Source organism: Pristiophorus japonicus, chromosome 10 (assembly GCF_044704955.1).
Source record: "Pristiophorus japonicus isolate sPriJap1 chromosome 10, sPriJap1.hap1, whole genome shotgun sequence".
Classification (NCBI taxonomy): Eukaryota; Metazoa; Chordata; class Chondrichthyes; family Pristiophoridae; genus Pristiophorus; species Pristiophorus japonicus.
Genome location: NC_091986.1, coordinates 152,977,090 through 153,000,003, shown reverse-complemented (window position 1 = coordinate 153,000,003; position 22,914 = coordinate 152,977,090). Strand labels below are relative to the sequence as shown.

Genomic DNA, 22,914 nt, shown 5'->3' with positions numbered 1-22,914 from the left:
CTACTTTTCCCTCCCTGAGCCATATTCAGCTCGGGGAGGATTTCAGCAGTGTTCACTTCCACTGAAAATGGCACAGTGAAGTCGTTGTAAAGGAAGGTTTCCAGCGGTGAGCTCTGCGGCGTGTAGGCCACTGGAAAGGGACTACCACAACAAAATTCACCGAGGTTTTCGATGCGGTGCTCGAACGCGACACTGCTGGGGTCCTTGATAGGTAAAATTGTTTTATTACTTATTAGTGTTTTAATTTCATTTTCCAGCATGCATCTGTAGTATTTATCTTTTCATATCGTTTTATTAATTATTAGTGTTTTTATTTCATTTTCCAGCAGGAATCCACAGTATTTATTTTTTCATATAATTTTATTAATTGTTTTGGCTCCATTAAGTCTGCTGAGTGCTGCTCAGAGGTTTGCACATACCCCTGTACTTTTGTACAACTTTCAGGTCTGACTCTTTAGTGGAGTCGTGTAGGCTGCAGAGACCTGCTTGGCAGGGTTCACCCTGAGGATGGGAGGAGTGTTGGGAGGGTGACATCTGGCACACCTGATCAGAAGCAGGCCAGCACGCAGGAGAAGGCGTCACCGTCAGCACCGAGCCCAAGGAGGACAGCGGAAATGTTATAAGAACACCCTCAAAGCCTCCCTGGTAAAGTGCGACATCACCACTGACACCTGGGAGACCCTGGCCAAAGACCGCCCGAGGTGGAGAAAGTACATCCGGAAGGGCGTCGAGCTCTTCGAGTCCCAACGCAAAGAGCATGAAGAGGCCAACGCAGGCAGTGGAAGGAGCGCACGGCAAACCAGCCTCACCGACCCCTTCCCTCGACGAATGTCTGTCCCACCTGTAACAGGGTCTGTGGCTCTCGTATCGGACTGTTCAGCCATCAAAGAACTCATTTTGGGAGTGGAAACAAGTTTTCCTCGATTCCGAGGGATCGCCTATGATGATGACGGTACAGAGAAGCAGCGGGCAAGGGAGGCAGCAGCCATGATTCGTTCATTCTGCGCTAGACCAGTGTGCCCATCATCTTGACCGGCCCGAATCAAGATTGCGGTTGGCTGCTTAGGGACGAGGGATATCCTCTGTCCACTTGGCTGCTCAATCCACTGCAGAACTCCAGGTCAGCGCTAGAGCATGCATACAATGACGCTCATTGTGCCACCAGGTGCATCATAGGCATCCTTATGCGGAGGTTTCCAGTGCCTGGACAGCTCTGGTGGCATCTTGCAGTGCTCTCCTCAATAGGTCTCCATAATTGTCATGGTCTGCTGCATGCTGCACAACCTGGCTATCTTGAGGGGACAGCCGCTGGAGGTCAAGCCAGCAGTACCACCTGATGATGATGATGAGGAGGAGGAGATGCAGGAGGAGGAGGAGGAGGATCCCTGTCACCCCAGAGCTAAGAAGCGTCGACCCATCGCCACCCTGGAAGGGCCGGGTGCAGACTGGCCAGCACTCTCCTGGGAGGATGCATCCTAACATATATGTAGGTGCCTGACACCTCCCCTGTAATCTCTCTCCATGTATTATGTACTGCCTGTCTGCCAGGTCTCCCCACGTCAGGAAACCGTATTCTTCTTCCTCCACACCATCCATCAGTGTCTCCAGCTCCATATCAGTGAACCTGTTGGCTTTCCTTGCACCTCTTACACTAGCCATTCTTCCAACCTCCTTCCCCCCTCAGGGCCTTGCTGCAAACCCTGGACTTTAAAAAGACCAGGGAGCAGCTGGTTCATTAGAAACCCTTACCTGTATGCTGAATTTCTCAGTGGTGATAACGCTTAAATTAAGACAGCCACACCGCTGAAAACTCCACTTTGGAAGGGTTCATTTGCACAGGAATCCATTTATTCACTTTTGGAGCTGAATATGGGGTGGCCCAGCCACTAAAAAATGTCAGCGCTAATGGCCACAAAAAGGTGGGGCGAGCACCAGCTTTCCAGCAGTACTGAATTTCGGGCCCATGTTGTCCTCATATGACATCATGCACATTTGTGTCTAATTCTTACTGCCCACAATTTCCCAGTTGGCTGCATTTTATGTGTTAGTCTTTGCACACATTTCATGCCATAGCCTCATTAACACAAATTTTGGATCCTCTCAGCTAATCTGCCTCCACATGGATGGATGGTATTTATCCCAGAATGCTGAAAAGTGACTAGGGAAGAGATTCGTGAAACACTGACAATCATTATGAAAGAGTCATTCGACACTGAGGAGATACCAGATGATTGGAAAGAGGCTCATTTTGTGCACACATCCAAAAAGGTGTCAAAACAAACAGACAATTATAGATGCATTAGTCGTACTTCCACTCCATGTAAATAGACTTGACTATCAGGAGTAATCTGTACAACAACAACCTGGTTAACAGCAGTCAACATGGATGCAGAAAGACAGGAAGACAGATTTTTGAGCGATAAGGGAGTAAAGGATTATGGGGAGCGGGCAGAGAAGTGGAGCCGAGTCCATGATCAGATCAGCCATGATCTTATTGAATGGCGGAGCAGGCTCGAGGGGCCAAATGGCCTACTCCTGCTTCTATTTCTTATGTTCTTATGATCTTTTCTGACTAAGCTCCTTGATTTATTTTTGATGAAGTGACAACCCAAGTGGACTGTGGTAGACCTCAACTTCCAAAACATTTGAAAAAAATTCACACCATAGGCTATTCATTAAATACAGTGCTGTGAGGAGTCAGAGTAAACCCCGAGAATAGATAAGAAATTGTTTGAAGGATAGAAAACGATGAGTACTCATTAGTGAAGTTATATTGGAGTGGGGGGGGAAGGAAGAGGAAGTACTGAGTGGGGTGCCTGAGGGCTCAGTGCTGGGACCATTGCTTTTTCTAATCTACATAAATTACCTTGAATCATGAACTTTAATTTGCAGATGCAACCAAACTAGAAGAGGCAGTGAAATCAGAAGAGGCAGCCCATAAACTACAGAAGGAGTTGGACAAGATATTTAAGTGGGCAGAACAACGGCAGATGAAATTTAAAGCAGACAAATAGAAAATACTACATACAGGAAGAAAAAGTAGATGACATGTGTACTCCATGAATGACACTGAAATAACTAAGAATGAAGCTGAGAGACCTTGAAGGTTTAGTGCATTCAATGTTAAACATGTCCAACTAATGCAACCATCGAACACAATAGGATGTTGCAATACAATGGTAGAATACAAGTCAGAGGAGGCAATGATCCAACCTTATAGTGCTCCAATAAGACCGCACCTTGAATACTGTGTCAAGTTCTGCTTGCCAAAAAGCAAGACAAACATTCAAGTGCTGGAGACAGCGCAGAGGGACCACAAAGATCATCCCAAGTGTCAGGGTCATGCAGAAATCCTGGAAAAACTTGGGCTTTCCAGCTTGGAAAGGAGGCAACTGAGAAGTGATCTTTTCGAGTACACAATCATAGAATGGTTACAGCACAGAAGGAGGCCATTCAGCCTATCGAGCCCATGAGGGCTCTCTGCAAGAGCACTTCAGCTGGTCCCACTCCCCCGCTCTTTTCCTGTAGCCCTGCAATTTTTTTTCCTTCAGATACTTCTCCAATTGCCTTTTAAAAGCCCCGATTGAGTGTGCCTCCCACACCCTTTCAGGCAGTGCATTCCAGATCCTAACTACTCGTTGCATAAAAAACTTTTTCCTCATGTCGCCTTTGGTTCTTTTACCAATCACCTTAAATTTGTGTCCTCTTGTTCTCAACCCTTTTGCCAATGGGAACAGTTTCTCTCTATCTACTCTGTCTAGACCCAACATAATTTTGCGCATTGCCCTATTAGCAGCCAGGCCCCGAAATTGGCTTTTGCCCTCTGCAGCTGCACCAGGCAATAACACTTACATCTTCAGAGAATGCGTATCAGCCGGCCGACCGCTACCAGGGCAAAAATTAAAGGCGAGATGGCCGAGTGCAGAAATAAAAACGTACCTTTTTGTTGTTGCTCCTGGTTTCTTTGTGGGGTCATGGCCACGATCGCTCAGCCCGGCACTCTGCTTGAATGCCGGGCTGGTCGTGCAGCACCTCCGCTCCCTGGTGGTCCAGGTGCCTTTTTCTTTTGCAGAGTCGGCAGCATGGGCTCTTCCCTTTAATTGAGGGAAGAGCCCTTCGGACACGGCAGCGCTACGCGGTCCAGTGCGTAGCGCTGCTGAGGCATCTGCCCGGTTAGCACCTCTGGAAGGAAGTGGAGCACTGGATCTACTTCCTTCTGAGGGCGGCAACCCAAATTTCTCGAGGAGGCGGGAATTCCATGCCTGGTGCTACGTTTTGCGGCTCCCGGATATTACCACCCACAAACGGGGCGATAATGAATTTCAGCCCCTATGCCTCTACTTATGAAGCTCAGGATCCTGTATGCTTTTTTAACTGTTTTCTCAACCTGCCCTGCCGCCTTCAACGATTTGGGCACACGATTATGGGCCTGAACTTGGTGGCATACTGCCGCCGCCGAGTTTTCTGGGCGGTCTCCCCTCAGTGCCATTTTCGTGGGGCCTCCCACTGGCGGGAGGGCAGTACCTGTGGGAACCTCCCGCTGACCCGCAAGTGTCCTCCCACCCGCCAAGCTGCCAGTTTGGTACGGGCACGAGTCGACAGCAGCAGGGGGAAGGACCACTGCATGAAGGCAGGTCTAACCCCAACGGTAAGTACGAAGACCTGCAAAAAAAGGTTAGTGAACTTCTTTTATTTTTTTTTCAGTGATTTATGTGTATTAGGTCCCCTGAAGGTCTTCTAGTGGGGTTTTTTTTTGTGAACATTTTTATTTTTATGTGCTCCCTGGGTCTGACTCAATCCTTGGTGGCACTTTGGTGAGGATTGCATATGCCGCCGAGATTGGCAGCTCCTGCCCGCTGATGCCCAGATTCACAGCGTAAGTTGTTATTTTGCCACTGGACGATACTGGCATATCTTTTAGAGGAATTTTCCTGGCAAAGTACCGCCAGGTTTCTCGACGGTCCTTTGGGCAGCCTTGGCTTTGACCAAGTTTGGGCCCTTAGAAGGTTTTAGAAAAAATTAACCTTGAAAATTACTTGAAATTAAATTGTTGCAGTAAAATTAGGGGACACAGATTCAAATCAGGAAAGGGTACAAATCAGGAAAGGGTACTTTTATGACAGATTTTCTTCACACAAAGAATGGGGCAGATTTTGATGCGAGTGGCGAACGAACGCGCCTGCCATTTGATGGATTTTCACATGCCCACTGACTTTCTATGAGCTTTTGCACAGCAAGTTACTATTAGTGGAACATCCAAACGGTGTGGAATCTTCTACAGGGCATCTGGGATTTGTGTGAACAGAACAAGCCACTACGTAACGATTGACGAATCTTTAATGAGCAGCACAGCGTCTGAACCAGGATGTATAAATTAGAATAGTGAATTCAATGTCAAATCAGGTACAGAAAGTGAAATAATGAGAAGGAAAGAAAAATTGGATTAAAAGAGAGAGATAAGGGAGACAGAAATAGGAAGTAAGAAAAAAAATGTACTTAAAAAAAAATCTGACTCAGAAATTTATGGCATGGAAAGAAACCAATCGGCTCAAACATCTCCAACAATAATTAAAAGCTGAAGGAACGAGACTCCACACTTATAAAAATTAATTTTCAGTGTCAGAGAAATTGTTTGGTAGTAATTAAGACTTACCATGCTGTCAAAAGGGTACTTAGACTGGAATGGACAAGCCCTAATTTTCTGTGGTGAGTTTAGTCCGCATCTACAACATCAGTACAGGAACTTCGCACCATTCAACACATTTGAATGGGGAGGCACATGGCGAGATGACATTTTTGTGCAGCTTACAGAGGAGAGGCGCAATCTCGGACAGCAACTTCTGGATTTTCATGTCTAACCACGTGCACTCGCCATTATTTTAACAGTAAATTCTGGCCCAATATGTAGAATAAATTTTCAGAAAGAGTAGTGGAGGCAAAAACTATGGGCTCATTTAAGAAACAACTGGATGTTACAGTGGGATGACTTTAGAATCTCTCTGGATGGATGAGTTAAGGTAGGCCAAATGGCCTTCATCTGCAAGTATTTTGTGAAAAAACATTGATCTGTTGGTGAGAACTCAAAGAAGAGCAGCTAGAAGAGACTCTCACTCTGAATTTGTTTTCATCAGAGAAAAGACTAAGTGATTTTAAATGATGAAAAGATGAATAATGTAAATATCAGGTTACCTGACTTGAAATCTGATTGCATAAAGAAAACAGGATAAAATTAGCAAGCCTCAGGCAGCACTAGAAATTACAATAGTTTCTCCCTTCTAGGGTAGTGGATATATGGAATAGACTCCCAGCTAAAACAAGTTAATTACCTTGCAGAAAAGTGGGATGAAAGTATATTTGGGAATGGGATTGTAAATTATAAGAATAGGTACCTTTGATTAGTGTTCAATAACTGATTTTTGACATGCAGAAATTCATCAGTATTTGGATGAACATATTCAATGTGACATCTCAGAGCACGACATTTAGTAAGCGATGAAGGTACCGGGGTCCATGACGTAGCCTCACTTGCATGAAGGACATCTCTTAGCAACTGAAACAGGAAAAAACAATGTGTATCCCTATCTTTTAGACTCTGATATTGTATTATATCTTCATATTCTTGCCTTGATTTGTTTTAATGAGTAAGCACACAAATCTTATACTTTAATGCCTTTTGGAGGAAGGTATGCTGCTTGTCTATCCCAGGTGATTGTGCAGAGTGAATTCATTACTTTGGTTTTCGGATGGCCAAAAGCACCTAGCAGAGGATAATATTTACACACAAAAAGGTGGGGGTCAAAAATCAATGGCTAAGACACTTAAGAGCGAGATTTTTGGCTCGTTGCTGATTCTATTTTCGCCCAGGAGGAAAGGCAGTGGCGGCGGTAAGCTCTTCTGGTCGGGCGACCAGCTTCCAGTGCCCGGCCGGGGTTTTCGGGGCTGGTTTCGGCGAGGCGCGGAGCATTACCACCCAGAAGAGGCGAGCCGGTGTGCAACGCCCCTGGTTGCGACACCGGCTCCATTTTTGGTTCCCGCCCGACCCGTAGCGCTGTGTAGGATGCCATGCTGGGAATGCCTGTGAAAGCGGGCGGTCCGACCTGTAGCGGCTGCAGTGAGGTAAGTAATGTCGACCTCAGGTAAGTGTGATTGTTTTTTTTTTGTGATTTATGTTGTGGTGGCGTGAGTTATTTATTGGGACTGCTTTTGGTGGGTTTTTTCAGGTTATTTTTTTTCTCCCCAGGCCTCTCTTAGAGCGTTCTGAGGCTGGCTGCTTAGCTCGGGATTTTCGCATGCTCAGCCAGCCTAGCGCCCTAAGAGGGGTGTTCAATGCATCCCTTAGCACTCCGCCCCACACTCAGGGCCCAGCTGCCGAATTTTGCTGACTGAGGCGCAAACTGTTCCTGGGCGCAACCTTTATCGCCCCGTCGCCATTACCGCCCCGAAATGAGCAAAGCCGAAAATCTAGCCCTCTAGACGTTTCTTGATGACAATGCTGAAATTGGGAATTCACTAAGTGGAAATCAAAGGTGCAAGCCTGAATCTGCTATTCCATAGTGCTGCTCCATGCTTTAGAGAACCGTTATTGTTTCCATGTGGGTGATTCTCCATAAAAAACATTAAAGTGTGATATTTGTGGTATCCTTGATGTTGTATCAAAACATTTAAACATTGAATCAACCTTATTTGTTAATGGCTTATTTCACAAACTGCTAACTCCAGAACTAGTGGTTCATAAATAGAAATGACCGATCTACATCAGCACTGTAGCAACTTCGCTAGGCAAAAGTACACAAAATGGTTATTACCTGACAGAGATCTTGTTTCTCAGATATCTTTCTCTTGGTTACTGTAATGTAAGTCTCCGGTTTGATTAGCAAGATGGAATAGAATTGGGACATTAAATCTCTCAATGTTGCCATCTCAATTTTATCATCAATAGCTTTTTTCATCTGCAGGAGGACCCCTTCAGCCCTGGTTACCTAAAAGTCAAACAATAATGAACAGAATTTAACCTGCTGTGCAAAATATTAACTGAAATATAATACACACTTTTTCATTGAACTTTAAACATGGGGTTTTAATGGCTTTATCACTTTTTCTCTTTTCCTTTTTCCCGATTCATACATTTAACTTTCCCAGTGCCAGCTTAATTCTTGCCTTTGAATCAGAAGGTTGTGGTTTCAAGTCTCACTCAAAGACCTGAATGCATAATACTTCATTACTGAGGAAGAGCTGAATTGTCAGAGAAACACTGAACCAAGGCACCATCTGTGCATTCTGTTGGATCAAGTGGATATAAAAGATCATACTGCACTATTTAAAGACCCGAGAGTTCTTCTGGTATCCTGGCCAACATTCCTCTGATGGAATGTAAATTCAGTGTGCCAGCCAAAGACCGGGGTCACATGCCGGCATGTGATTACTGCTGCAAGCCCGAGTACACTGGCAAGGCTTTTGTGTTCAATCCCTGGATCTCACAACATTTACCTGGAGATTAGGCAGGATAAGACATACACTTGTTCATAAAGAAGATGAGGTCTGCTTGTAGGAGTGGCCTTTGACACTAAACCCAAATATATCTAGTGTAACAACCCCAAAACACAAGAACAACTATTGTGCCTCATTGCTGCCCTGGCTGAGATTAGCTCTTGGTTGTGCAGTTCAAAATCATACCATGCAGTGCACTTATCCACTGAGCTATTTTCTAATGGCTCTTGAAAAGCAAAACAAAAAACATATCTTACATCATTGAGAGTGATGGAGGTTGGATTGATCAACTGATCTTCTAAATGGCCCTGAGCTTCTGCCCAAACCATTTCTACGAAAACTCCAACTTCATTAGAAATGTTGCTGGTATTCAGGGCTTCCTCAATTACAAGCTGTTGTAAAGAAAAACACAAAATGAGTGAAAATAGTCACCCCTGAAGGAGGAAAATACAATAAACAATAGTCAGCTCCGATTCCAAAAAGGAAGGTCATGCTTGACCAACTTTACTGAATTCCTTGAAGAAGTAACTGAAAAAGCAGACACAGGTAATGCAGTAGATGCAATAATACTTGGTTTTTCAAAAGGCCTTCGATAAGGTACCACATAGTAAACTCATGACTAAGGTCCAAGCAGGTGGAGTCAGGGGACAAGTAACAGAATGGTTAGCAAACTGGCTACAAAACAGAAAGTAGGGGTTAAATGTAGTTACTCAGACTGGCAGTAGGTGGGAGGTGGTATTCCACAGGGATCGCTGCTGGGACCACCATTGTTCACAATTTACATAAACAATTTGGACTCGGGAATCAGAAGTACACTATCACAATTAGCAGACGACCCCAAATTGTGGTATAGTTAATACTGAGGATGACGGTGACAAAATACAAGAAGCCATTAATAAACTTGCAAAATGGGTGTGTGATTGACGAACAAATTTCTATATAGATAAATGTAAGGAAGATTAGGAGGCCATGTACTCTCTGGAAAATAATAGACTAAATGGGGTAAAGGAGCAAAGGGATCTGAGATACACATTCACAAATCATTAAAGGTAGCGATGCAGATTAATAAGGAATTAAAAAAAAGCAACTTGTAGTTGAGGTGAATAACATAGATGCATTTAAGGGGAAGCTAGATAAACACATGAGAGAGAAAGGACTAGACGGTTATGCAAATAGGGTTAGATGAAGAGGGAAAAGAGGAGGCTTGTGTGGAGCATAAACACCTGCATAGACCTGTTGGGCCGAATGGCTTGCTTCTGTGCTGTATATTCTATGTATTTGTCGCTAGTGAGTGTTATGAAACTGCACAGTGCATTTGAAACTCTCTGCTGTCCTGGATATGTTGCAGTGCTCAGCCAGTAGTGACTGTTCCCAGTGGCAGAAGGTGGGAAGTGGTGTCCCACAAGGATCAGCGTTGGGACTACTGTTGTTCACAATTTATATTAACGATTTAGACTTCAGAATCAAAAACACAATTTCAAAATTTGCAGATTACACTAAATTGGAGGGGGGATAGTCAATACTGAGGAGGACTGCAACAAATTATAAGAGGACTGGAGGACTGCTAATGTTGTGCCTTTGTTTAAAAAGGGAGAACGGAATAGACAAAGTAATTACAGGCCAGTCAGCATAACTTCGGTGGTAGGAAAACTTGTGGATAAAATCTCTGAGGGACAGGATAAATCTTCATTTGGAAAGACATGAATTAATCAAGGACAGTCAGCATGGATTTGTCAAGGGAAGGTCGTGTCTAATTAACTTGATTGAATTTTTCGAGGAGGTAACCAGAAGGGTCGATGAGGGCAGTGTGTATGATGTAGTGTATATGGATTTTAGCAAAGCTTTTGATAAGGTCCCACATGGCAGACTGGTCACGAAAGTTATAGCCCACGGGACCACCACCAAGTGGCAAGTTGGATCCAAAATTGGCTCAGAGGCAGGAAGCAAAGGGTAATTGGTTGATGGGTGTTTTTGTGACTGGAAGGCTGTACCCAGTGGGGTTCTGCTGGGCTCAGTGCTGGGTCCCTTGCTTTTTGTGACATGGACTTAATTGTCAAGGGTATGATTAAGAAGTTTGCAGATGACAAGAAAATAGGCTGTGTGGTTGATAATGAAGAAGAAAGCTGCGGACTGCAGGAAGATATCAATGTACTGGTCAGGTTGGCAGAACAGTGACAAATGCAATTTAATCCGGATAAGTGTGAGGTAATGCATTTGGGGAGGTCTAACAACGCATGGGAATTCACATTAAATGGTACGACACTGAAAAGTGTAGTGGAACAAAGGGACCTTGAAGGCAGATGGAATACTTGCCTTTATAAATCGAGGCATGGAATACACGAGCAAGAAGGTTATGCTTGAACTGTATAAAACAGTGATTAGGCCGCAGCTAGAGTACTGTGTGCAGTTTTGATCACCACATTACAGGAAAGATGTGATTGACTGGAAAGGGTGCAGTGTAGATTTACAAGAATATTGCCTGGACTGGAGAGTTTTGGTAATGAGGAAAGATATGAAATACTGGGTCTGTTTTGTATGGAACACAGGAGGCTAAGGGGAGACCTGATTGAGGTGTATAAAATTATGAGGGGTCTGGATAAAGTGGATAGGAAGGACATGTTTCCCTTGGCAGAGGGGTCAACAACCAGGGAGCATAGATTTAAAGTAATTGGGGGGAGGTTTATAGGAGATATGAGGGGAAATTTATTCACCCAGAGAGTGGTGGGGGTCTGGAACTCACTGCCTGAAAGGGTGGTAGAGGCAGAAACCCTCACCACATTTAATAGCTACTTGGATGTGCACTTAAAGTGACGTAACTTAAAGAGCTATGGACCAAGAGCTGTAAAGTGGGATTAGGCTGGATAGCTCTTGATCGGCCGGCGCGGACATGATGGGCTGAAACAGCCTCCTTCCGTACTGTAAATTTCTATAATTCTATTCTGTGATTCTATGACATTAATAAACTTGAAGAATGGGCATATAATTGTCAAAATGAAATTCAAAACAGATAAACATGAGGTATTACATTTTGGTAAGCAAAATAGGGAAGTCATATATTACTTGAAAAATACGAATCTGAGTGGGGTAGAAGATCAAAGGGATCTCGGAGTAAAAATACACAAATCACTGCACAGGTTAACAAGGCCATTAAAAAAGCAAACCAAGCACTACGGTTTATTTCGAGAGGGATTTAATTGAAAAGTAGATAAGTTTTGCAAAACTTATATCGAATCTTGGTTAGACCACATTTGGGAGTACTGTGTACAATTCTGGTCGCCATTCTATAGAAAGGATATAGAGGCACTGGAGAGCATGCAAAAAAGATTTACAAGGGTGATAACTGGAGTGCGAGGGTACACCTATCACGGAAGGATGAACCGGCTGGGTCTCTTTTCTCTTGAAAAGAGAAGGCTAAGGGGTGACCTAATAGAGGTCTTTAAAATTATGAAAGGTTTTGATCGAGTAGATACAGAGAGAGTGTGAGGATGAGCAAAACTAGAGGCCATCAATATAAGATAGTCACCAAGAAATCAAATAGGGAATTCAGAAGAAACTTCTTTAACCAGAGAGTGGTGAGAATGTGGAACTCGCTACCACAAGGAGTGGTTAAAGTGAATAGTATAGATGCATTTAAAGGGAGGCTAGATAAGCATACAAGGGAGAAGGGAATAGAGGGTTATGCTGATAGAGAGTTATAGGAAAGACAGAAGGAACTTCGCTGGTTGGACCGAATGGTCTGTTTCTGTGCTGTTTATCCCATGTAATCCCATGTAATTCTATGTTCCTGGTGTTGCATGCCTTGACTCACTGAAGTGAACAAAGCTGTTTCAGGAGTTACACAGAGATCCCACCTCAATGAGTTTTGAGCTCGGCACGATGCTGAGCTCTTTTTCCACCGCCTTCGCCTCGTGCCCCTTTCTTACGCAGGAGTCTTCCCCCTGCACAGCTGACCCTTTCTCACACTTTCAGAATTCTCGCTCTACCTGGACCCCTCCCTCTGGCCTTTTACCCTCCCTAGACCTCTTCATTGCAAACTGCCGACGGGACATCGGCTGTCTCAATTTCTCTGCTCCTCTCACTCACTCCAACCTACCTCCCTCTGAATTTGCAGCACTCCGCTCGCTCAGATCCAACCCTAACCTGGTCATCAAACCTGCTGACAAGGGTGGCGCTGTTGTTGTTTGGTGAACCGACTTCTATCTTGCAGAGGCTGATCGCCAACTCTCCGACACCTCCTCCTACCTCCCCCTGGACCATGACCCCACTACTGAACATCAAGCCATAATTTCCCAGACCATCACTGACCTCACCTCCTCTGGAGATCTTCCCTCCACAGCCACCAATCTCATAGTTCCCCAACCCTGCACAGCCAGCTTCTAGCTCCTTCCCAAGATCCACAAACAGGACTGCCCCGGTCGACCCATTGTTTCTGTTATGTATTTAACCCCTTGTAAACTGCATCACACCTGCCCACCAGAGGGCCTACCTGTTGGAGTCCCAAGGGATCCCAGCATCCCTTGAGAGCATTGTACATAAGCAGGCCACCCATGAGATACCTGCACTCTGGAACCTTAATAAAGGAGCTAAGGTCACACTTACTTATTACACACAGTACTCAGTCTGACCATTTATTATGTGTAACAATTGGCGACGAGGTAACGAACAACCGCGCGAAAATGCAAAGAACAGTCGGCATCCTGGAGAAGTTCTCAGAAGGGGACGATTGGGAGGCTTTCGTGGAGAGACTCGACCAATACTTCATGGCCAGCGAGCTGGAAGGGGACGAGAACGTGACCAAACGAAGTGCAATCCTCCTAACTGGCTGTGGGGCAGCAACCTATGGCCTCATGAAGAATCTCCCGGCCCCAGCAAAACCAACAGAGAAATTCTACAAAGAGCTGTGTACGCTGGTCCGGGAGCACCTAAATCCTAAGGAAAGTGTTTTGATGGCGAGATATCGGTTCTACACATGTCAACGATCGGAGGGCCAGGAAGTGGTGAGCTACGTCGCCAAACTAAGGCGCCTTGCAGGACATTGTGAGTTTGAGGGATCCTAGAACAAATGCTCAGAGACTTTTTTGTACTGGGCATCAGACAGGAGACAATCCTTCGCAAACTGTTGACTGTAGAAACTTGAATCTGAGTAAAGCCATAACGATAGCCCAGGCATTTATGTCCACCAGTGACAACACCAAACAGATTTCGCAGAACCAAGAAGTTTCGGCCAGTACTGTGCATAAAGTAACGTTGGTTTTGAGCAGGAATGTACAGGGCAGAACATACACGCCAGCTACTGTGGCCTGACCTCAATTGACCCAGATTCCGCCATCGTCTGTTAATGTGAGGTAGTTAACACCCTGTTGGCGCTGCGGGGGTGATCATCGGCCCCATCAATGCCGCTTTAAGCAACATGCGTACAATGGCTGCAGAACAATGGGACACCTCTAACGTATGTGCAGGCGAGCTGCAAACCACCACGTTGCAGAGGAAGATCGATCCACAGTGGATCAGACGGATTGGAAACTCGTACTGAGGGGGCAGAGGTGTACGAGGTACATATGTTCATGACGAAATGCCCACCAATAATGTTGAAAGTTGAACTGAATGGTATTCCAGTGTCTATGGAGCTGGACACAGGGGCAAGTCAGTCCATAATGAGTAAAACGGCCGTCGACAAGCTGTGGGGGAAGAAGGCACTCAGGCCTAAGCTCAGCCCCATTCACACCAAACTAAGGACTTACACCAAGGAATTAATCCCTGTAATTGGCAGTGCTGAAGTCAAAGTCTCCTATGATGGAGCAGGACACGAACTCCCGCTGTGGATTGTGCCAGGGGATGGCCCCACGTTGTTTGGCAGAAGCTGGCTGGGGAAAATCCGCTGGAACTGGGACGACATCCGAGTGCTATCGTCCGTCGACGACACCGCATGTACCTAGGTTCTAAGCAAGTTCCCTTCGTTATTCGAGCCAGGCATTGGAGGCTTTTCGGGGACGAAAGTGCAGATCCATTTGGTTCCCGGTACGCGACCCATCCACAAGGCTCGGGTGGTACCGTACATGATGTGTGAAAAAGTGGAAATCGAGCTGGACAGGCTGCAACGTGAAGGCATCATCGCGCCGGTGGAATTCAACGACTGGGCCAGTCCGATTGTTCCGGTACTCAAGGAGGATGGTACGGTTAAAATTTGCGGGGACTATAAAGTAACAATTAACCGTTTTTCGCTGCAGGACCAGTACCCGCTACCCAAGGCAGACGACCTATTCGCGACCCTGGCTGTAGGGAAGACGTTCACCAAGCTGGACCTGACCTCGGCCTACATGACGCAGGAGCTGGAGGAGTCTTCGAAAGGCATCACCTGCATCAACATGGTCTGTTTATCTACAACTGGTGCCCGTTCGGGATTCGGTCGGCCGCAGCGATCTTCTAGCGGAACATGGAGAGCCTGCTAAAGTCGGTTCCTTGCACAGTGATCTTCCAGGACGACATATTGGTTACAGGTCGGGACAGCATGTGAAGAATCTGGAGGAGGTTCTTAGTCAGTTGGATCGCATGGGGCTCAGGTTGAAACGCTCGAAGTGTGTTTTCCTGGCACAGGATGTAGAATTCTTAGGAAGGAGAATTGCAGCAGACGGCATCAGACCCACCGACGCCAAGACGGAGGCCATCAAGAACACGCCGCGACCACAGAACGTGACGGAGCTGCGGTCGTTCCTGGGGCTCCTTAACTACTTCGGTAATTTCCTACCTGGGTTAAGCACCCTGCTAGAACCCCTACATGTGCTACTGCGCAAGGGAGACGACTGGGTATGGGGGAATTCACAAGAGGCTGCCTTTAAGAAAGCCAGAAACTTATTGTGTTCTAACAAACTGCTTGTCCTGTATAACCCATGTAAACAATTGGTGTTAGCTTGCGATGCGTCGTCATACGGGGTACGGGGTCGGGTGTGTGTTACAACAGGCTAATGAATCGGGAATTTTGCAACCAGTTGCATAAGCATCCAGTAGTTTGTCCAAGGCTGAAAGGGCCTACAGCATGGTTGAAAAAGAGGCTCTGGTGTGCGTATACGGGGTAAAAAAAAATGCACCAGTACTTATTTGGCCTCAAGTTCGAGCTTGAAACTGACCACAAGCCGCTCATATCGCTATTCTCGGAGATCAAAGGGATTAATACTAATGCCACTGCCCGCATGCAAAGATGGGCGCTCACGCTGTCGGCATACAACTATGTAATCCGCCACAGACCGGGCACAGAGAACTGCGCAGATGCTCTCAGTCGGCTACCATTGCCCACCACCGGGGTGGAAATGGCACAGCCAGCAGACTTGATCATGGTCATGGAGGCATTTGAGAACGAGAAATCCACCGTTATGGCCCGCCAGATCAGGACCTTGACCAGCCAGGATCCTTTACTGTCCTTGGTAAAAAACTGTGTCCTCCATGGGAGCTGGTCCAGTGTCCCAGTGGAGATGCAGGAAGCGATTAAGCCGTTCCACAGACGCAAAGATGAGCTATCCCTGCTGGCGGACTGTCTTTTGTGGGGCAATCGCGTAGTCTTGCCCAAAAAAGGCAGAGACACAATTATTTGCGAACTGCACAACACCCAGCCAGGCATCGTAATGATGAAAGCCATAGCCAGATCCCACGTGTGGTGGCCTGGCATCGACTCAGATTTAGAGTCATGTGTGCGCCAGTGCAACACTTGCTCTCAGTTGAGCAATGCACCCAGAGAGGCACCACTAAGTTTGTGGTCATGGCCATCCAAACCGTGGTCGAGGATCCAGGTAGGCTATGCGGGCCCATTCCTAGGCAAAATGTTTTTGGTTGTCGTGGGCGCTTACTCAAAATGGTTTGAATGTGCAATAATGTCTCTGGAAGCACATCCACAGCCACCATTGAAAGTCTATGAGTCATGTTTGCCATGCACGGCTTGCCTGATGTCCTAGTCAGCGACAATAGGCTGTGCTTCACCAGTGCTGAATTCAAAGAATTCATGACCTGCAACAGGATCAAACATGTCACATCTGCCCCGTTCAAGCCTGCATCCAACGGCCAGGCAGAACGGGCAGTTCAGACCATCAAGCAAAGCTTGAAACGCGTGTCGGAAGGCTCCCTGCAGACCTGGTTGTCCCGAGTACTGCTCACCAGACCTCACTCACTCACCGGGATTCCCCCAGCTGAGCTGCTCATGAAAAGAGCGCTTAAAACAAGGCTCTCTCTTGTCCACCCTGATCTACATGATTACGTGGAGGACAAGCGGCATCAACAAAGTGTGTATCATGACTGCTCAAATTTGTCATGCGATATTGAGATCAATGATCCTGTGTTTGTGCTCAATTATGGACATGGTCCCAAATGGCTCGCTGGCACGGTCACAGCCAAAGAGGCGAGTTGGGTATTTCAGGTCAAACTGACCAATGGACAAACGCACATAAAACATTTGGACCAAATCAAATTGCGGTTCACCAACAGCTACGAACAACCTGAAGGGGACACCACCAACTTTGACCTTCCAACACACACACAAGTGGCAACTGACATCACAGTTGACCATGAAACCGAACTCATCATCCCCAGTAGCCAGGCAAGGCCGGCTGGCCAATAGCCCAATGATGAACTGACCAACCCAACCACACCAGCATTTGTACCGAGACGATCGATAAGGGAGCGCAAAGCCCCAAATCGTCTCGCCTTGTAAATAAGTGTACTGTTGACTTCACGGGGGAGTGATGTAAACTGCATCACACCTGTCCACCAGAGGGCCTACCTGTTGGAGTCCCAAGGGATCCCAGCATCCCTTGGGAGCACAGTATATAAGCAGGCTACCCACGGGGTACCTGCACTGTGGAAACTTAATAAAGGAGCTAAGGTCACACTTGCTCATTACACACAGTACTCAGTCTGACCATTTATTATAAATGTAACAGTTTCAGCCTGTTCTTGCATCAGAGAACTTATTTCTTCCTATCACGACTCTATTTTTTTCTCTCCTTGTCCATTCTCTTCCCACCTACATCCACGACTCAAACGATGCCCTCCGTTACTTCGACAGTTTCCAGTTTCCCGGCCCCAACCGTCTCCTTTTCACCATGGACGTCCAGTCTCTCTACACTTCCATCCCCCACAGGGATGGCTTGAGGGCGCTCCGCTTCTACCTCGAGCAGAGGCCCAATCGGTCCCCATCCACCACCACCCTCCTCCACCTGGCTGAACTTGTTCTCACATTAAACAACTTCTCCTTCAATTCCACTCACTTCCTCTAAATCCAAGGTGTTGCTATGGGAACCGCATTGGTTCTAGCTATGCCAGCCTTTTCGTGGGATATGTGGAACATTCTTGTTCCAGTCCTACTCGGGTCCCCTCCCTCACCTCTTTTTCCGGTATATTGATGACTGTATTGGTACCATTTCCTGCTCTCACCCTGAACTTGAAAATTTCATTCACTTTGCATCCAATTTCCACCCTTCCCTCACCTTTACACGGTCCATCTCCAACTCTTCCCTCCCTCGAGTTCTCTGTCTCCATCTCTGGGGATAGGCTTTCGACCAGTATCCCACAGACTACCACAGCTACCTGGACTACACTTCCTCCCACCCCGCATCCTGTAAGGACTCCATTCCATTCTCCCAGTTTCTCCGTCTCCGTCACATCTGCTCTGACAATGCCACCTTTCACACTGTTGCCTCTGACATGTCTTCCTTTTCCCTCAACAGAGGATTCCCCTTGACCATGTCTGTTCTATTTCCCGCACTTCTGCTCTCACCCCTTCCCCTCCCTCTCAGAACCATGACAGAGTTCCCTTTGATCCCACCAGACTCCATGTTCAACGGATCATCCTCCGTCATTTCTGCCATCTCTAGCGTGATCTCACCACCAATCACATCTTCCCCTCCCCTCTTAGTATTCCACATGGATCGCTCCCTCCGCGACACCCTGGTCCATTCCGCAGTCAACCCCAGCACCCCCTCCCCTTCCCATGGCACCTTTCCGTGCAAGCACAGGAGATGCAACATCTGCCTTTTTACCTCCTCCCTTCCCACTATTTAGGGCCCCAAATACTCCTTCCAGGTGAAACAGCGATTTATTTGTACTTCTTTCAATTTAGTATACTGTATTCATTGCTCACGATGTGGTCTCCTCTACATTGGGGAGACCAAGTGTAGATTGGGTGACCGCTTTACGGAGACCTCCATTCAGTCCGCAAGTGTGACCCTGAGCTTCCAGTCGCCTGTCACTTTAATTCTCCACTGCATTCCCACTCTGACCTCGGTCTCCTACATTGTTTCAACGAAGCTCAACGCAAGCTTGAGGAACAGCACCTCATCTTTCGTTTAGGCACTTTACAGCCTTCTGGACTCAACATCATCAAGTTCAAAAATTTCAGAGCGTAACCGCTGCCCATCTTTGGCTCCCTTCCCACCGCGCTCCCCACTCACCCCACCCCCCACACCCTCCCCCACCCCACCCCCCCCACCCCATCCAGAGCCTGTTTCTTTTTTTCTCCTTGTCTCTAATGGCAGTTGGTCATTACCCCACCACTCACAACCTATCTTGACCAATGTTTTTCTAACTACTAGCATTACCATTCGAATTTGGGCCATCATCCCTTTTGTCTTTCTAATCTCTCCTGTCTTCCAACCTATCACAGTCCTTCCTTTTTGTTCTTTCTTCCCCTCCCCCTTTCAGTGTTTGTTAAGAATCTGTTTTTTTCGAACACTCTCCAGTTCTGACAAAGGGTCATTGACCCGAAACGTTAACTCTGCTTCCTCTCCAGAGATGCTGTCTGACCTGCTGAGATTTCCAGCATTTTCTGTTTTTATCCCATAACATATGTTGCTGGAGGGGCTGAAGAGGAAAGGAAACATAAGTGGCAAGTCTACAGAGTACTAAGCTATCCCATACCAAGTATTATAATTTTTTTTTCAATTTCTTCCTCTATTTCTCAACAAGTGACTTATACTTGTATGATTCTGTATTATACACAGTATAGTTCTGTGGGGTTTGGAAGGAGACAACAGTTCTCTGGTTTATCTCCCATGTGCCTGTTTTTTTAACAGTCATGGCAGATTGTATTGCATAGAATTTTACAGCACAGATGTAGGCCGTTCTATGCCAGCTCTCTGAAAGATCAATTCCCTTTGGTTGGTCCCTCTGGCATGTTCCTAGATCCTTTTTTCCCCCCAAATATTTATCTACTTTCTTTTTAAAAAGCTATTATGGATTTTGCTTCCACCAGTTTCTGATAAGGCATTCCATGTCCTAACAACTCTCTCCTAACCCCTTTGTTCTTCTGGTTATGAAATTAAACTTATGTCGAGCAGTGGAAATAGTTTTTCGCTATGGACCTTATTAAAATCACTCAAAATTTTAAACACCTCTGTCAAAATTGCTTTTAAACTTGCTGTTCTAATGAAAAAAGCCTCAAGTTTCTCTAATCGCTCCTCATAACTAAAGTCTCTCATCCCCAATATCACTTCAGTGAACTCTTCTTCACCTTGTCCATTGCTTTGACATTCTTCCTAATGTAGAGCAGCCAAAACTGGGCACAAATGTTCTAAATACAGCTTCATGTGCTCAATTTTGCCCAAGCCCGTTTTCTGGCGTATTGCCAGAGTTATGCCCGTTTTTCTAGGCCAGAAATGCGGCAGAAATATTTTGCCAAAGTTTCCCCGATACATAATTCAAATTTGATGCCGCGCAGCGTGTCCAGTCGCCTTGTCTGGACGGGGGGGGGTTGGCGGTGGAGCCTGCTGTCTGCACTAAAAAAATGATGTTGCACCTTCTGCGCATGCGCAACAAAAAAAGTGACGTTTTTGATGTTATTTCAATAGACAAGCATGCGCAGTGCAGCTCCGGGTAGGCAATTGGCCATTTTTAAAGAGCCAGTTGTGTGAGAAGGAGTGGTGTGTGAGAGCATTGGAAAAATCGAATGTGCAGCAATACAAGATGCAACGCGGTGCAAGGACCAAGAATGTCTTACAGAATGAAGTGGAGGCACTAGTTACTAGGTGTCAGGAGCTGGACACCAGCAGAGGTCACATGAAGGTTCCACCCAAAGAAATGTAGAAATGCTGGAACCAAGTTGCAGAAGATTGCTGCGCAATGGTGACCACCACGAGATCTGGAGGCCAGTGTAAAAAGTGACAGGACCTTGGTCAAGTAGTGAGTATAAGTAATATTTTCAATTATTCAATGGAATTGCAATTGTAAATGTGACCAGCTGTATGTCCCACCCAACAGAAAGATACCCTCTCTAAAAAGTTGCACTTTCATCTTTGCAGAGGAAGGTGGCACATAATAAAAGGAAAAGAACTCGAACAGGAGGAGGCCTGGCAAATCTGCAGCCACTGATGCCCCTGGAAGAGAGGGTCGCTGCTTTGATGGGTCCTGCCTGGAGAAAAGCAACCACCACTGCACAAGCTGGGCCCACATTCGAGGGAGAGAGTACGTCCTGCAAATTCCACAGTCTGGCTTTGCTAAATGTTAAGTGCTGCGCGGGCTAGCTATGCTTTGGTTCCTGGGGATGTCTCCGTCAGCTACGCTTCCGTTGATGCAGTGTGCCATCATTCATCATGGTCCTTCAAATCAGCCTGCTGCCTGTGCTGTGAGCCGACTCATGCCACCCACCCTGCCCCCTCCTCTGCTGCTAACCATTTGTCTGTGTTCGGTTATATTTTGCAGAATTTGAGGCCAACCCAGATGATGCAGAAGATGATTCAGATGAGGACGAGCCTGAAGGGAACAACTTCCAATTCCACCCTCCAGACCAAGAGCATGGGGGTGACGGGGAGGGGGAGGGGATGGAGATGGAGGAAGCCTCCACTTGTTATGTATGGAGAAAGTCAGACTGAACATTGTGAGCTTAAAGTAAAGTGTGACCTTAGTCTTTTATTGCAGGTCTCCAGAGTGCCTCTCCAACCCGTGAGGCCTCCTTAAATACCTGTGCTCCCAAGGGATTATGGGATCCCTTGGGACTCCAGGGGATGAGCCCTCTGGTGACTGTACAGAGTAAATTCAAGCTTACATATATAACACTCCCCCCCCAAAGTCAATAGTGTAACTATCTACAATGTGAGTCGATATGGGGCTCTTCTTGCCCTGGTTGTTCGTCTCGGTGTGAAAGCTGGTATTGTTGAATCATTTGTTGGGCCCTGGCTGGACTGCTGTGCAGCTGGCCTTGCTGGGCTGCCTGGTGTGTTGGGTCCTGCTGGGCTGCTGTGGATGATGGGTTCTGCTTCATGGTGCCAGTTGCCACCGGTGTGCATGTTGGGGGATCAAAAAAGGTAGGATCCAAGGTGGGTTGCTCAGGATAGGCTGAGAAGCTGAGTTTGATTTGGTCCAAGTGTTTCCAGTGAATGAATGAGTCTATTTCAAAGTTTCACCCGAAACACCCTGCTCCCCTCTTTGGCCATGACCGTGCTGGGAAACCACTTGGGACCTTGTCCATAATTCAATACAAATACAGGATCATTGATTTCAATCTCGTGTGACACATTTGCGCTATCATGGTATGTACTTTGTTGAAGCCGCCTGCTCTCCACCTGTTCATGTACATTAGGGTGAACTAACAAAAGCCTTGTCTAGTGCTCTTTTCACGAGCAGTTCAGCAGGTGGGATCCCAGTGAGTGAGTGGGGTTTCGTGCGGTAGCTAAGCAAGACTCGGGATAGACGAGTCTGCAGTGAGCCTTCAGTTACCGTCTTCAAGCCTTGCTTGATGGTTTGCACTGCTCTCTCTGCCTGACCATTGAACACTGGTTTAAACGGGGCAGATGTGACATGTTTGATCCCGTTACTGGTCATGAATTCTTTGAACTCAGCACTGGTAAAACATGGCCCGTCGTCGCTCACCAGGACATCGGGTAGGCCGTGTGTGGCAAACATGGCCCGCAGGCTTTCAGTAGTGGCAGCGGACGTGCTAGCCGACATTATCCCTCATTCAATCCACTTGGAGTGTGCGTCTACAACCACAAGGAACATTTTACCCAAGAACGAGCCTGCATAGTCGACATATACCCTAGACCATGGTTTGGAGGGCCAAGACCATAAACTTAGCGGCGCCTCTATGGGTACATTGCTTAACTGCGAGCATGTGTTACATCTGTGAACGCAGGACTCTTAAGTCCGCATCGATACCGGGCCACCACACATGGAATCTGGCTATCGCTTTCATCATTACGATGCCTGGGTGGGCACTGTGGAGATCATTGATGAGGTGTCTCTGCCCTTCTTGGGAACCACTACACGATTGCCCCACAGAAGGCAGTCTGCCTGCATAGACATTTCATCTTTGCGCCGCTGGAACGCTTTATCTCTTCTTGCATTTCCACTGGGACACTGGACCAGCTCCCGTGAAGCACACAGCTTTTGATTAGGGATAAGGGGTCCTGGCTCGTCCAGGTTTTGATCTGCTGGGCAGTGACGGGTGATTGT

At 46.6% G+C, this 22,914-nt stretch overlaps 1 protein-coding gene across 2 annotated transcripts in view; it reads right to left on the bottom strand.

The window, feature by feature from the left end:
* Window positions 1-22,914, bottom strand: part of parp4 (poly (ADP-ribose) polymerase family, member 4) — a 265,891-nt gene that overhangs the window by 171,785 nt on the left and 71,192 nt on the right. For both annotated transcript variants that reach the window (XM_070892180.1, XM_070892181.1), the window contains exons 8-10: window positions 8,745-8,879; window positions 7,806-7,979; window positions 6,390-6,550 (exon numbers count right to left, since the gene is read on the bottom strand). In XM_070892180.1, the coding sequence (XP_070748281.1) occupies window positions 6,390-6,550; window positions 7,806-7,979; window positions 8,745-8,879 (470 nt within the window). The remainder of the gene's footprint in view (window positions 1-6,389; window positions 6,551-7,805; window positions 7,980-8,744; window positions 8,880-22,914) is intronic.